Source organism: Natator depressus, chromosome 7 (assembly GCF_965152275.1).
Source record: "Natator depressus isolate rNatDep1 chromosome 7, rNatDep2.hap1, whole genome shotgun sequence".
NCBI classification, from domain to species: Eukaryota; Metazoa; Chordata; order Testudines; family Cheloniidae; genus Natator; species Natator depressus.
The window spans coordinates 87,894,767-87,910,383 of record NC_134240.1 but is presented as its reverse complement, the minus strand read 5'-3'; the positions used below and the strand labels follow the sequence as shown (position 1 = coordinate 87,910,383).

At 37.6% G+C, this 15,617-nt stretch overlaps 1 protein-coding gene across 4 annotated transcripts in view; it reads left to right on the top strand.

The window, feature by feature from the left end:
• PRKG1 (protein kinase cGMP-dependent 1) overlaps positions 1–15,617 on the top strand; it is an 860,241-nt gene that overhangs the window by 830,382 nt on the left and 14,242 nt on the right. For all 4 annotated transcript variants that reach the window (XM_074959000.1, XM_074958999.1, XM_074959001.1 and 1 more), the window contains exons 11-13: positions 5,901–6,040; positions 11,197–11,286; positions 13,954–14,095. In XM_074959000.1, the coding sequence (XP_074815101.1) occupies positions 5,901–6,040; positions 11,197–11,286; positions 13,954–14,095 (372 nt within the window). The remainder of the gene's footprint in view (positions 1–5,900; positions 6,041–11,196; positions 11,287–13,953; positions 14,096–15,617) is intronic.

Here is a 15,617-nt window from a genome sequence, read left to right as displayed (position 1 = left end):
CAGGAATTCTGCTTCATAATTTCATTTGCAACAAACAGATCAAAGAAAGAGGAGCCATGCTCAGCAATAACTTTTAGGCTTTGTGTTTTTAACAAGCTCAGTGCAAAAGGGACCTTGCCCAAGACATAAAAATAGGGACATACACTCCTTGGTATACTGAGAGCTCTCTAGACTGCTCTAATACCAGATTCAGTGTTCAGTCTGTTTTGCATTCCACTACTCAGTCTGTGCAGATTAGAGGGAGCACTGAAGTAGTGGACCAGATATCAGAGCAACATGAAGATTTTTGAACACAGTGGGAGGTGTGAAGTGCTGCTTGGATTGGATACACACTGTCTCTGGAATCCTGGGCCCTTCCGTGAATATAAGTTCTGAATATTGTCATTGCTTAGCTGGTTCCAACTTCTCTACACTTTTTCCTTACACAGTCTCTACCCCTTCACCGATTTAAAAAACCATAATATTTAAAAGGCTCTTCACATGGGTAGTGAGAGTTGGCATCCACTTCGGGAGACAAGTCCTTTGTTCAGATCTATGCTGCTCTGAAAGCTGAGAAGACTGAAAAGAAGACTGTAGAGGGGTGGAAGGAAGGATAAATGACCAGTATGTTTTCCAGCCTGTAAAGAACTGATAGGGAAAAAGGTCAGCCAGTAGCTACTATGTAGACCCTCACAGCTACTATTCTGGCTTCAGGAGCAGGTGATTGGTGTGATTGATGTGGTTCTGTCCAGCAGGACTCCCTCTGAACCTGCAATTATTCTAGGGCCTTTGAAATTTGCTGTGTTGTTAAAGGCAGGTTTTTAAAATTCCAAAAGGATGGCTCATTTGCAAAATTCCCCAATAATTTTGCTTCATACATTCCACGGCAAGAATATTTGGCAAATTTTTGTGGTGGATTTCCCAGAAGGCTGAATTAACTTTCTACTGAACATGTCAGCCTTTTGATGAGTTGGGATACACAAACATTTTTGGCTTCTGTGTCCTTGTGTGGCATTTTCTTGTCAAAACTGTGGCCAAATGTTCTTGGCTGCCCTTGTCTCATTTGGTCAATAATGATCATTATATGGAAAGTTTAAGCTTTTTTTTTTTTTCATTTTAAAAATTGTAATTAAAAAAATCTGAAAAGTATATGAAAGTCCTATTAAGTGTATGACTTAATTAGGAGACCACATCATTCAGAGGGTTGTTAACGAAAGATGAATCTTTTCCCATCTAAATCATTGGGCTTAAGAAAGGTCAATAGTTACTGAAAATCATAACAAGGTGATGACTGTTCAGTGGATTAATAGAAATGAGTTGGTGGTCTGAATCCAGGAGTTTACATCATAACCTCAACCAGCACAATTAGCACTATTTGGCAATCTCAGCAGAAACACCAAAGATGGATTGGGCATGGAGACTTATGAGATTTGAGGCTCCCTGAAGAGGGTGGGGAAGTTTACAGTGCCAATACCTGTACTCTACCTGTAATCAAATGCAGGATTTCCATTTCCAGGCTGTAAAATCAGCATTAAGTTCACTTCCAAAAGGTCTGGCAAAACCCATAGGAAGGAAGGAGATCCAAATTTAAGCCTCTGGGTCTGAAACTCCCTGGGTTTGTTTGGTGTCTCAAGAAGATACAATACAAATTAATCCCACACTGATCTCAAACTCTTGCAATACCTATGTGATTTAAAGTAAGTTAGGAATGTGAGTGGAAAATTTGACTGAATTTTCTTGTGGCTGTAGGTCAATGCCTTGCATTGGTTAGTTGTTGCTTTTTGTCTGTTCTGTATGGAGTTGAGGGTAGAACTGTTATTAGATCATAAGAAAACTGCTGAGTTTTTTTCTGTCCAAAAAGTAACTACTCTTGCACTATTTATTTATTTTGAAGCTTCCTTGGAACCTTCAGTAAGTTACTTGCATCACTAAAGCCAGTCATTTAAAAAAAAAAGGTCTTTGATATAAATGACATAACCCTTAGCAAAAATCCATGCTATTAGAATGACCTACTAGAAAGGGAAGAGGAAGTATGATTTATTGTTATTACCAGTCGTCATAAAATTTTAAAAGTTACTGATCTGAAAATCACTCAGATCATTACAAATGTTTATTATATGTCAACGTTAAAAATAAAGGTAGGCAGTAGTAATGCCCTATAAATAAAATTCACATATAAAAAATGGAACACTAAATATAATTTAAAAAATTCTGTGATTCAGATTAAGCTGAGGCTGGTTGCTAGTACTTTAGCTTTTGTGTTCAATCTTCTAATGATTTTCTGTTGATTCCATTGTTTATATATTTGTTGTTTTTCTCTGAACTATTTATCTATAAAAAATAAATGACAAAAGAAAACAAGTCCTGTTTGTAATGCCCGCAGTACCACCATGGATGGTGCACTGGCTTTTGTTTGAAATTATTAATGTTGGCAGCTGTTTTCTCTTTATTGAATGCATAATTCTGATAGAAGACTGAGAAATTTGGGTACCTGACAGAGCAAACTAGATTTTGCAATGTCACTGTTACAAAGAAAACTATACTTTATTTTCTGTTTAGTGCACTCTTGGGGGGACAGGTTTTACTACCTTTACCCCTTTCTGGGTACAACCCTGCAATCCTACCTCTCTTAGATTGAATATCTGTGCTACAGACCCCCAGTTTCCCAACTGCGTTAACCCAACAGGCTCAATTGTTTCAGAGTAACAGCCGTGTTAGTCTGTATTCGCAAAAAGAAAAGGAGTACTTGTGGCACCTTGGAGACTAACCAATTTATTTGAGCATAAGCTTTCGTGAGCTACAGCTCACTTCATCAGATGCATACTGTGGAAAATACAAAAGATGTTTGTTTTTATACACACAAATCATGAAAAAATGGGTGTTGTGATAAAACTACAAACATCTTCTGTATTTTCCACAGTATGCATCCGATGGAATGAGCTGTAGCTCACGAAAGCTTATGCTCAAATAAATTGGTTAGTCTCTAAGGTGCCACAAGTACTCCTTTTCTTTTTGTGAATACAGACTAACACGGCTGTTACTCTGAAACTTAATCTTATTAGAATTCATCAGTCTCACACTGTGTCATACAAACTACTTGTCATGAGATTCTGTAGCCTTTTTCCATGAGGCAGCAAGCAAATGTGATATGTCTATGACAAATGTGAAGAACTATAATATAACCATTTCTGTAGAGACAGACCCGCTTGCAGAACTCACAGGTGCTAAACATAACACTATAGTATGGGACAATCTTGAACAGATTGGCTGTGAGTCCAAACCAGAGTCCGAGCATGCCCTTGGTCTTCACAGTTTACCTAAAGCAGTCAACCATGCCAGAAAAATTGACATTATAGATAAAACTTCTGAAGTAGAATTAAAAAATCAAAGAGTTTATGATAAAAATGTTATATGTGTAAAAATGGATTGACATTTATTAAACATTGTTGCTGAATCACATGGGCAAGCGTTGCTCTTTAAGTAGTGCTATCTGGTGTACATTTATACCAGCTGAGGATCTACCCCTGGGTTTAAATTTAGTATATCCATATGTGTTACCCTGGGTTTAGAGAGGACAGCTGTTATGTCAGTTTAATTTCCAGTAAAAGCTCTGATTCTGAGCAAATCAATCTACAGATCTTTCCACTCTGTTGTTACACAGTTGGCATGAACTGAATCATTTGAAGTGTCTTCATAGACACTCAGCAAGGATTGATGGGAAAGTGGAAGGATTTAAAAATTATACTTTTCAAAGACAGGCTAGGAAAATTTTTGAAGGTGACTTTTCTTAGACCAACTTAGATTTTTTTTCTTTTCTCTTAAGAAAATATGGTTGTCATTTTTTTAATAAAAATGATTTTTTTTTAAATTAGGCTATGTTGCATCCACATTGTCCCTTCCTCAGAAACAAACTAGAGTTCTGATCTGGCCTGCATTTCAAAATCCTGGGTACATTGATAGAGAGGTTGTAAAATGAAACCTGAAAAGGAAAGCTGACTTCGTCTCTGCGTTTTTGTAAAAATTGTCAAATAGCATTTGTATAATACACTGCGCTATATTGAAAAAATTGAATTAGCTATGTGCACTCTTCACAATGTGACAACGTGATGTGATATGACTGGGTTACTGTAACAAGAGGAGGAATTTAGCAAGGTAGTAGGCCAGTTGGGCGAATTATCAATTTATTCTGTCATTTGGTGATAGCTACAAGGAAACTGGTTGGAGGTCAATTTACCTTTTCTACTGCATAAAAGATCATGTGAATCAGTCCCAATAATCCTAAGATTATTAAGTGCATGTCCGCTTGTCTACCAATTTGCAATTATATTCCATTTGTTCAGCATGGGAGGTTTTTGTTTGTTTGTGGTCTTGGGTGGCTAGACTATCAGATATCACTTAGCCAACTCCAAGAAATTTTACTAATTTGTGGAGAAGGGAGGAGACAGGACAGATCTCTTCTGTTAGTTCTGCATTCTTGAAAGCCCCTCAGATGCCATACCAGTAAATTCTTGTCTGTGAAAGCAGATTAATATATCAGGCCAAAGTCTCTATTGACTTAAACACTGTTCAACTCCATTGTCTGCAAATGGATACTGATGTCAATTCACAGGATGTAAGTCAATGCAGAATTTGGCCCACTGCACATAGGGAGATATTCTGACTTGTGAGGGGTCTTAAGTGATTCCTGTGCTTAGGCTAAGCAAAAAAAAAAAAAAAAAAAAAAGCTTAAACTTTACAGACATCTGTTTTCTTAACAAGAAAAATAGATTAGTTGACGGTCAAGGTTAAAAGTAAAGACATGCCAGAGCAGCACCATTGGAAAGCTAGCTTTGCTAATCCATTTAAATCTTTCAAGGACTACAGTTCCTTGTCAGAGTCAGTGGAAATGTGATAGTTATAGAAAAGATTTTTATTAAAGTTGTACACTTATTAGAACCAGCATCTTTATGCTGTGAGTATAATTGAAAGAAATATATAATGCTGGTGTGGCTGTTTTTCCCCTCAACATAGAAAGTTGTTGTAAGTGGCTTTTCAATTCAATGGCATACAGTACTAGCAAATGTATCAGAGGACAGGGTGTAGCAATATGCCACATGTTTAGAAATCTGGTTTACAGTGAACAAATCCAGTGAGTTGAAACTTGTGTTTTATTAAGGCATAAGAAACTGGCTAATTTCCAAATGGTTATTCCCTGGGGGGCCAGTTAATTTCCTAAGAGAGAAGCTAGGAACACTGTGCTAGAAAGAAGGGAGGGTTCCTAGCTCTTGGGAGCTGAAATGGATCATAACTTATGCTGGAATAAATTATTGCTGCTACAAAGTCTCCTCCTATCCTTCCTCTGGCTTGGCCTGGCCTCTTAATGTGACCCATCTACCCATTCTGCCAAATCCTTCTCTTGGCCTAGAAATCAGGAGTGGGAGATAGGTTGCACTGGGGTGTCATGTTAGGAACAGGAAAAATCGATCATGAAATTCAGAGTTGCTCTGTGCTGGGAGGATGGGTCAGTTGATGAGAGTAAGCATTCCAGGAGTATGAGACTGCTGTTCCATTGAAGAAGGGGTGTTCTGGTGTGCAGTCAAGAGGTTGGAAATTGTTAAAAAGGTAGGAGAAGGAGACAGCATATTTGTGGTGGGTGGAGGAACTGAAGGAAAGTCAATTTGTCAGTCCCTCTGAGATTGCAGAATACTGAAGACAGGAACAGTCATCTTTAGTGCTCTAAGAATTAGATTCATTTTTATTTCAGTTTGTTTAATTATGTTTATATCCCCCTATGAAACAAACTTTCTATTCTCCAGAAGATCTAATATTTTTGGAAGGAGCTAAAATGTGCCCATCTAAAATTCCAGATTGTTAGGGAGTCCAGATCATTAGGGAGTTACGGGCACTGCTTCTAACTAATATATTTGCCACTTTTATTTAAGGTCCAGTTGAAAAGTGAAGAATCCAAAACATTTGCAATGAAGATACTGAAGAAACGTCACATAGTGGACACAAGACAGCAGGAGCACATACGCTCAGAGAAGCAGATAATGCAGGGGGCTCACTCAGACTTCATTGTGAGGTACTGTCACTACACCTTATAAACTCATTTCACGTTGAGAATGTTCAATCTTGCTATTGTTTCTTATAAAATTGTAGTGTGTTAAGGAATTGGTCATGAATTGTCCCACAAGCACTATAGGTAAAACACCTTTTGATTGTAGTTTGTCTCTGTCAAGGAACTCTGCAAATATGGCACCATAGTGTTCCATGTTTATTGTCTCTCAATGAGTTGACAAGTCTGCTCGGTATTTTTAACTCTCAGCCCTGCAAACTCAACCTAGATTCTGGAAGTCAAGCTGTACTCTTTCTGGATCATGCAGCAACAGCAGTAGTAGAGACTCAACAATATTCAGCAAGTCTTTTGATTATGCACATGCCAAAACAGAATCTAGCTGTAACAGAAAATTATTCCTTAGCCTTATTGGCTCTCCAAGAGTAAAAAGCAGTAACACCAAATTTGATCAGAAAGATAAGCAGATGTGACTCTGAATGTGTAACAAGAGGCCATAGTCATTTTTCTGACCATAATCACACTTATATTATCTGACACGGAGCATCCCTTAAAATTGTGAATATTTGGGTGGAAAACAGGATGGTGAGATGCTCCCTTATGTATTCAAGATTATTGTAAGAGCCTTGGACAGTTGAAAAATCTGACATTCAATAAATATTGCCAAAGTATTGGCAATATTCTTTAACAAATTAGGTAAATTAATAAAACTATCACCCAAATCATTCTCTCTGTGGTAAAATCCATACACAGGCCTGTGGGGGATGAACTCTCCAGGAGGACACCCTTACAGAGATCCCCCCCCACACACACACACACACACATGCTGCAACACCCTACCGAAACCTGGCAGATACCCTGATTCATGTGCCTTTGCACCAGCTCTGGCCTTTGGCAGAACCCCCACTCCTTTGCAGCTCAATTCCACTGGAGATGGGGGCTCAGCAGAAAAGATAATATAGCATGGGGCTTTATTGTTTACCCAGGTAAACTCCACAGAGCTGGAGCAGAGATGATGTGTCCCTAACATACTCACTTCTCCCCTGGCTGTCTAATCTCATTTTCTACCTCTGTGCAGACCTTGGATGGCAGAGGGGCCTCTGTGAGGTTTAAAAGAAGAGGGAACAGGAGGCTGCTAAGTCTTACTTTCACTTTGGAGGAAGGAGAGCTGCACACAAAAGATTTCTCTGTGCCTGGATCTAGACCTATAAGAGTAGCAAATACTGTCTCCTAGTATTGAGATGAAATGGAACAATAACTTTGCCAGGGAGTTACCTGTATATTTCTGATGAGTAGTGGTTTATTTTCCTGTACTCTACATTAGACATCAGACAAAGAGAAATGTTTTCTAGTATCTTATCTTACATGAGCATTAAATTACACAGGCTTGAAATGAAAATTGTATATATATACATTTTATTAGGGATTGAAGCACCATCTGTTATAGCCTTTGTAATATGTTTATTTCAACCTCATGCTTGATTCATTTGCCACAACAATTGCTGTATTAAGTAAACAGAGTGGCACTATGTAATGCTTCAATTATCTTACACTTTGCTTTTCTTTCATATCTGATCCATAAAAATGCTTCAGTTATCTAGATTTGAGATAGCACTGAAATTGCAAGTACTCCTTATAGACTATTACAGCATACAAATTATTTTCTAAAGTTTTTAATGTGCCACTGTCTGAATCAATATACTAATGTAATGAAAGGTGCCATTATATAACAGAGCTACAGAATATGTCCACTAAAAACATAAAGGATATTTTAACATAATTGAAAGAGAACATATTCTTAAGATGAGGAGCCTGATCCTGCAAACTTTTACATGACTAGTACCATTGACCTCAATAGCTAATGAAATATATTCTAATCAACTTTTTCTCTTCTTTTTGTGTGTAAGTAATGCTTATGTAAGATAAACAGAAATACTTTCCAGTATCTTATCTTAAGGTCTATGCAGAATACTGGAAAAGAAAGCACTAAAATAAGGCTGCTCATGTAATGAACCATTTGCAAGACTGCTATAAGGATGGATAAACCTAAAGATGTTAAAATTGATCAGAAACTGTTTAGATAGGTTATGCTACATACTTATGGTGGCATGTAGAGTATATACTCAGTAGCCCCCCCCCTCCCCCAGCGTGGGTATAAATATCAGAGTAGCTGGTGAGAGGAGTAAAGAGATGCCCAAGTACATGTCCTCCATGGCTTTCTACTTCCCCAAGTCATGCCTCCCATCTACATTGCTATTTTTAGCAATATATTGTCCTGTTGCTGGATCCTTTCCAAGATCTTAACCATAATAAGTAGTTAATTAAATTACTCTTATTTTGACTAACTATACAAGTTTGTACTGAAGCCTAATAAGTGTCAAAATAAGGTGCAAAATTTACCAGTATTTAAGTGAGGATCTAAAAGATGGGTTCATTTTTCTTTCCTTTAATCTTTTATGACCACATATGGTACTTTTTAGCTACGGTGAATCAAGACTAATGTTTCACAAGTAGAGGAGCATTTACTGTTTTTAACTGTTTTTTTCTGTGGCTATTGGCACTCTTGAAAGCAAGAGACAAGTAACATTGACTCAAACTTTGCCAGCTTCCTAACACAGGTCAGCAAGTGCTCCTCAGTGCTGACCTGGATCCTAAGCCTTAGACTTTTCCAGTAGAGGTGAAAAGATGAATAGTTATGCCAAAATGTGTGATAGTTTTTTTATTACTATTGTTGTTATCATTATTATCCTAAGTGACAATTTGCAGTGTGCTCTACAAACAAAGACCAAAGACAAACTCTGCCCAATTTTGTAATGTAATGTCCAATAGGGACTATGCGTTTCATGTTACCTCAGCTAGTATTTAACCAAATACCTCCAAAAATAAAAGATTAATGCATTAAACAACTGCTCTTGATCAATCAAGCATCCCGCTAGTCTATCCTTGCCTCATGGCATATGTCACACAACAGCTCCTTGAGAGGTATAACAAAGTATGCTTTTTACTTTGAACGGCTCGATTTTGCAACACCTTCTGTTTTCATTATAGACACTTGAGATTATCAGGCCCATAATGCTTAACACAAACAGAGCCCTGTGCATGGGTGTTGTCATAAATATAAAGGGAAGGGTAACAACCTTCCTGTATACAATACTATAAAATCCCTCCTGGCCAGAGCACAAAATCCTTTTACCTGTAAAGGGTTAAGAAGTTCAGGTAACCTAGCTGGCACCTGACCAAAAGGACCAAGAAGGGGACAAGATACTTTCAAATCGGGGGGGAGGAAGGGGTTGGTCTGTCTGTTCTGTGTGCTTGCCAGACACAGATCAAGGAAGCAAGCAATCCAGCTCCATTAGAATTAGTAAGTACTAGCAAGGGAATGCGTTAGCTTATTTTTGTTTTGGCTTGTGACTTTCTCTGTGCTGAGAGGAAGGTGTATTCCTGGTTTTCTTTTTGTAACGTTAAAGTTTGGCCCAGAGGGAAATCCTCCGTGTTTTTGAATCTGATTGCCCTGTAAGATTATCTTCTATTCTAATTTTAGAGGTGCTTCTTTTACCTTTTTTCTTTATAATAAAGTTCTGTTTCTTTTAGAATCTGATTGGGTTTTTTTTAGTGTCCTAAAAAAAGCCAAGGTTGGTCTGTGCTCATCTTGTTTATTCTCAAGCCTCCCCAGGAAAGGGGGTGGGGGGACTTGGGGGGATATTAGGGGGGAGTAGGAACTCCAAGTGGTCCTTTCCCTGAGTTTGTCTAAATCACTTGGTGGTGGCAGCGTTACCTAATCCAAGGTACAAGGGAGAATTTGTGCCTTGGGGGGTTTTTAACCTAAGCTGGTAGAAATAAGCTTACGGGGTCTCTCATGTGGGTCCCCACGTCTATACCCTAGAATTCAGAATGGAGAGGGAACCCTGACAGGTGTAATTGTACAATTACGGAATATACTACAGAATCCATTCATTGCTGAAGAATTTTGCTCCAGAATCTAACCTTTTGAGATTTTTTAAAATAATGTTTTATATGATGTGGTTGCAAAGAAAACCTTCCAAATGTGAGATCTGAGTGTAAACAGACATAGCATAGTATGCGTCTTTTTTCAGAGAGCCTGAAATGATAACTCTCACAGACATAACAATAGCTCTGAGAATAGTTCGCCTCAGTGCTGTGGTAACTCTGAAATCTAATGATAGTGATTTAAATGTCAACACTGGGAGTTAATGTACTTATACAACAAACCCAAACTGTCTCCCAGACCTTAACTTCCAAGGAGCCAAAAACTCCAACGGTCCTCTACCCATCTGCCAAAATGTACAGCTTCCTCCCAGAAGGATTCTGCAATGCAGCTTCATGTTGTCAGTACGAAGATCTTCAGCACCTTTAAAATGAAAAATATATGGGCAGAGTAAAATTAATTGAGTTTAATATCAAATGAGATAATATAACAATGTAGAATTCTTTGTATTATTTTCATATTTAATTAAATAAACAAACTCAATGCATTTAATTTATCTGAAGCTGGTACACAATTTCCAGTCTGCTTCACAAGAACGTTGCAGAAATGTGTAGTAGGGAATGTTTTCCCATAGAATTTTGGTCAAGCCTGACATACAGTACATGCTGAATACATGTTACTTGCCCCAACTATCTCATTAGGCAGATTTTCCCACATATTCAATCATCCTGGATGAGGAAACAAGCATCTTTTGATATTTTTATAAGGTCTATGAAATGTATTAGCAAATTGTGTTAAATTCTTACATGAACCAAAATTAAGAGACATTCTTTTGAAATTATTAAATGGAAGGAAGGCTTCAGATCTATAGATTGACTCCTTACTTTGAAGGATAAATGATATACTCGTTATAAGAAATGGTGTACATATTGTCTTACTTCTCTTTCAAGTGATCTTGGAAAGCAGCAACATCAGGCTAAGTAGTTAGAAATATCATGCCCTAAATTTAGTTCCCAGGGTAGCAACATCATCCTCTTATAATACACTTCAACACTAAAATACTGCATCTGTTCTGCTGAAACATTTCAAGTATGATACAACAGAATTAAGGCAGTAAATGATATTCATGGTTAATAAGAAGTGTGAAGTATCACAGGAATATACTTTAACAAAAAGAATGCTTTAACTTTTATTGCATTTTCTTGTTTGCAAATAATAGGCTATACAGGACATTCAAGGACAGCAAGTATTTATATATGTTGATGGAAGCCTGTCTAGGTGGAGAGCTTTGGACAATTCTCAGGGACAGGTAAGAAATTTTAGAAACCTATCTGGAAAGGAAAATTATATGTCAGTATGAACTGTAATATTGTATATCTTTATTCCTAGCAGACAATCTTTAACATACATTAAAGGCAAGATCGCTAAATCTCACCAAGCTGTGCTTGGCACAGGACACAAAACGTGGAGAAAGTCTTGTTTCCCTCCCCACCCCATCCTTGATATGACCAGTGACTAAAGTGGCCTGTCATAACTTGGAGTAACCTAAGGGCTGCTCTAAATTACACTAACTAGGACAGTGATCACTCCACCAGCTGAGGATTGTCCTCTACCACCTTACCATGCCCCCTTCCAGACCCTTCCACTTAGCCTGAGTCTCTTAGGATCCATAAAAAGGAAACAGAGCCAGAGGAGAGGATCTGATTTACAGTGTCCTAAATTGCAGAGGGTACGCAGAACTTTCACCCAAAATATTTTGGGAGGGGGAGTGAGTAAGGGAGACAGAGGGAAGAAGCAAGCAAGAGGAGGCAGTAGCCTCCCTTATAAACTTTAGACTAGCCCAACAGTGAGTGCACTCACCTAGGGGAGACCTGGGTTCAATTTCCCTTCCCTGATCTAAAGCTGGAATTTGAAATTAGATCTCTCACATTGCAGATGAATTCCCTAATCAAAGTTATTGGATACTTTTAACATTAGTGTGTTTGGCCCAAATCCACAAAGCTACTTAGGCACCTAAACCTGAGACTTAGTCGGGTTGAGGTACCTAAGTCCCAGTTTTGGCTCCACTGTGATTCACAAAACTCCTGCTGAACCCCATAGTCACCTAAACTCACTCAGCACCTAAGTTTTCAGAGTAAAAGTTCCCTATGTGCCGCCTGTATTTCAGCCTCTGAAGATGTGTGTTGCTGCCTCCCTTTAGGGATATGTGTACACTGCAATTAAAAACTTGTGGCTGGCCTGTGCCAGCTGACTCGGGCTCATGGGGTTCGGGCTAAAGGGCTATTTAACTGAAGTGTAGGTGTTTGGGATTGGGCTGGAGCCTGAGCTCTGGGACCCTGTCAGAGGGTCCCAGAGCCCAGACTCCAGCCCAAGCGAACATCTACACCACAGTTTTACAGCTCCGTGGTCAAAGCCTCATGAGCCCAAGTCAACTTACAAGGGCCAGCTGCAGGAGTTTAACTGATGTGTAGATATAGCCTTTGTGGCTCCCTCCATCTGTGTCTCAGTTCCTCATCTGGGGATAATATGGGGATATTAAATAGAATGGGGATAATAGCCCCTTACTCCACAGGGGTTTTAAAAAGATAAATTCCTAAATATTTTTGAAGCACCTCAGATACATAGTGATGAGTGCCATAGAAAAGACCATGGGGGAATTAATAATTCTCTCATCAGATCAGAATTTGAATACTGTGTAGTCAATAAGGCATGGGCCAATGAACAATGAGGAGAACACAAGGTGCTCAGGCAACTTTAATTCTGGCATTTCCCAACTTTTGGTTGCTTGACTTTGTAACATTCTTTTATCTTAGCTTTTTGGGTGTAATATATATATTATGTATGAGGGGAGATAACCATGTGATAAACTGTACACAAACACTCTATAAATATATGCACACAATTAGAAATGTAATAGATATGATTACATTTGTAAATTGAATGTTGTTCTCAGTGTAAACAGGCAATTCAAACATTAAAGGAAAATGGAGCAGAAAACAAATATAAAACTGATATTTTAATTATCTCTAAGACGTTACTTTTATTTTTTTATATATTCTTCTTCTTTTAAAAATCTGCTTGCCTTCAATATATTTAAAAAGCATTACAACTCCAAAGCTAACAGGTATCTGGATTTATTCTTTTTTAATTTTTTTCAAAAGTCTGATACATTCTTTCATTCTTTTTCTCTTTGAATTGTGGTTTCTACTGCCATCTAGCTTAGAAGCACATTTATTTTCGTTTCAGTTAGTAGAACTCAAACAATTCTGCTGTCAAAAACTAATTATGATTTCAAGTAACTATAAATTAATTCCAAAAGATTGGGAAGTGATTCACTTCTATAAATAGTTTCCAAACTGGTAATAAAATAAGACTACTAATGCATTTTATGCTAAATTTGAAATTAACACTTCAAATTCCAAGTAATAGCTTTTTATTTTTGTCTCAGTCATGAACAGTATCTAACATTACTCTTTGATCCATTTTAATAGTTTTAGTTCAAAACTTATATATTATGTACATATGAAAGATGTATGATACAAAAGTTCTTAACTAAGATCTAGACTAAGATCATAAAATATGTGAAACGTACTGTCTTGATGCCACAAGTCCTTGAGGTAGTTACAGACAAAACTTTTTGAAAAATATGGTTTCATAGCGAAATTGTTTTGAACTATAATTATGTTTTAGGGCTTGATCCTTCAAGGTGAAGTAAGTGGGACTATGCATATGTTTAAGAACTTTGTTGGAATGGGCCAGAACACTTAGCATCTTGCAAGGTCGAGGCCTTAAAATCTAGAGTAGTAAATCTACGTGGTCTTGCTTCCCTACATGCATAGCAGAGATTAATTCTTGTTAAACTTTATTTCATTGCTGTAATCATAGTGACATGCAGTAATGGTACAACCAAATATACAACATTAAATGCAAATATTTTGAATGGCCACCAGATCTTTTCCCATTGTCTTTTATATAGAGGTTCATTTGAAGATTCTACGACCAGATTTTATACAGCATGTGTGGTGGAAGCTTTTGCCTATCTGCATTCCAAAGGAATAATTTATAGGGACCTCAAGCCAGAAAACCTTATTCTAGATCACCGAGGTTATGCCAAACTGGTGAGTGCTTACAATGTCTTTTTTTCTGTGCAGCAAAAAAATACTACAGTGCCATGTTTACTACACTAGAGTTAAGTCTCCATCGCCTTTTCCATCAGAAACTCCTACTCTAAGGCGTTTATAACTCACCCACAAAATAGTACTTCTGGCTGAAACTTAGCATTCAGAGTTGCAGTCCCAGAGCAAATTATTTAGAGAAGAGAACTAGGAAAAATCCTTCTAACCATTTTGATGCATACAGGGGCAAAAATAGAAGTTTACAATAGATGTTTCAATATTTTATTTGGCTGACACTCATGAATCGCTTTACAGCCTACTGGTGCCAAATCCTGATGTGAACCAGTTGCTTTGCTTGTTTAAAAAAAAATAATGATTTGTTTTATGGACATATTAATCACATTTTGTTATTTCAAGAAATGATTACTCTCATTAATTGTTTTAAATCCTCAGGCTTGTCCTGCTAAAGTGTAGCTAATACAGAATGTTGCTGTATTAAGAGGCTTTTTCTATTTAGTTATTTTTTAAGCCTAAACTTCTAGATGAAGGCCTCAATCCTACAAGCACTTATGCATGGCTTAGCTTGAGGCACAGGAGTATTCACCTGATTTCAATTTGCTTTGAATTTCGTATAGCCACTCACATGCCTAATGTTAAGCATGTTTAAAAGTGATTGCAGGATCAGGCCCTAAGTAATCTGAGAGACAGGTAAAACAATATCACTGCTGCCAGAGTTTTTACATATCTGTGTTACCTGATCTTGTTACTCCCTTTTTGAAATCTTTACATTGGACATTAGAGAAATTCTACGTAGTCAAAATGTAGCAATGTATATTAGGTTTCATTTAGATTTGCTTAACAATGTTGGGCAACTAACAGGCAGGGGAAAGGTAATCCAGATTTGTGCTCACAATTTAGTTAGTGGGCATAAATAATAGCCATTTAGACATTTTAATTACCTGATTTCACCTGCAAACCGGGAAATTAAATAGTCAAATATCATTATTTGCCCCTGCAAAAGCAGAAGCTGGGGCTGTAAAGGTCTGACTGGCTCTCTGAAAAGTATCGGCCATTAGACATGTGCACATGACTACTAAATATTAAGGACTGAATTATGTTCCTTCATGGACAACTTGCTAAAAGAATGAGGGTCCAGAAAACCTTTCCTTCCTCATTTATGCTCCTCCACCCCACCACACACACACACACACACACACCCCTTAATCCCTACCCAGGCAAAGTGTAAGCATAAAATGCTGCAGAGAGTATTTATATGTACGGTACTTTAAAAGTCTTTTCTTTTAGTCAGAAATTATTGATTTGAAGCAAGAACACAATATGCAAACACCTGCGTAGTAGCATTACTAAAATATTCACCCTGAACCTATTAAAATAAGGGTAGGTTCAGGTTGTAGGCCAACCAAGCAAACATCATCCAGGAACACAAAATGTTTGCAAAACTAGACATAGGCAATTCACTTAACCTTGGGCTTTCCATCCCCACACTCTTGTCCAGAAACATTTT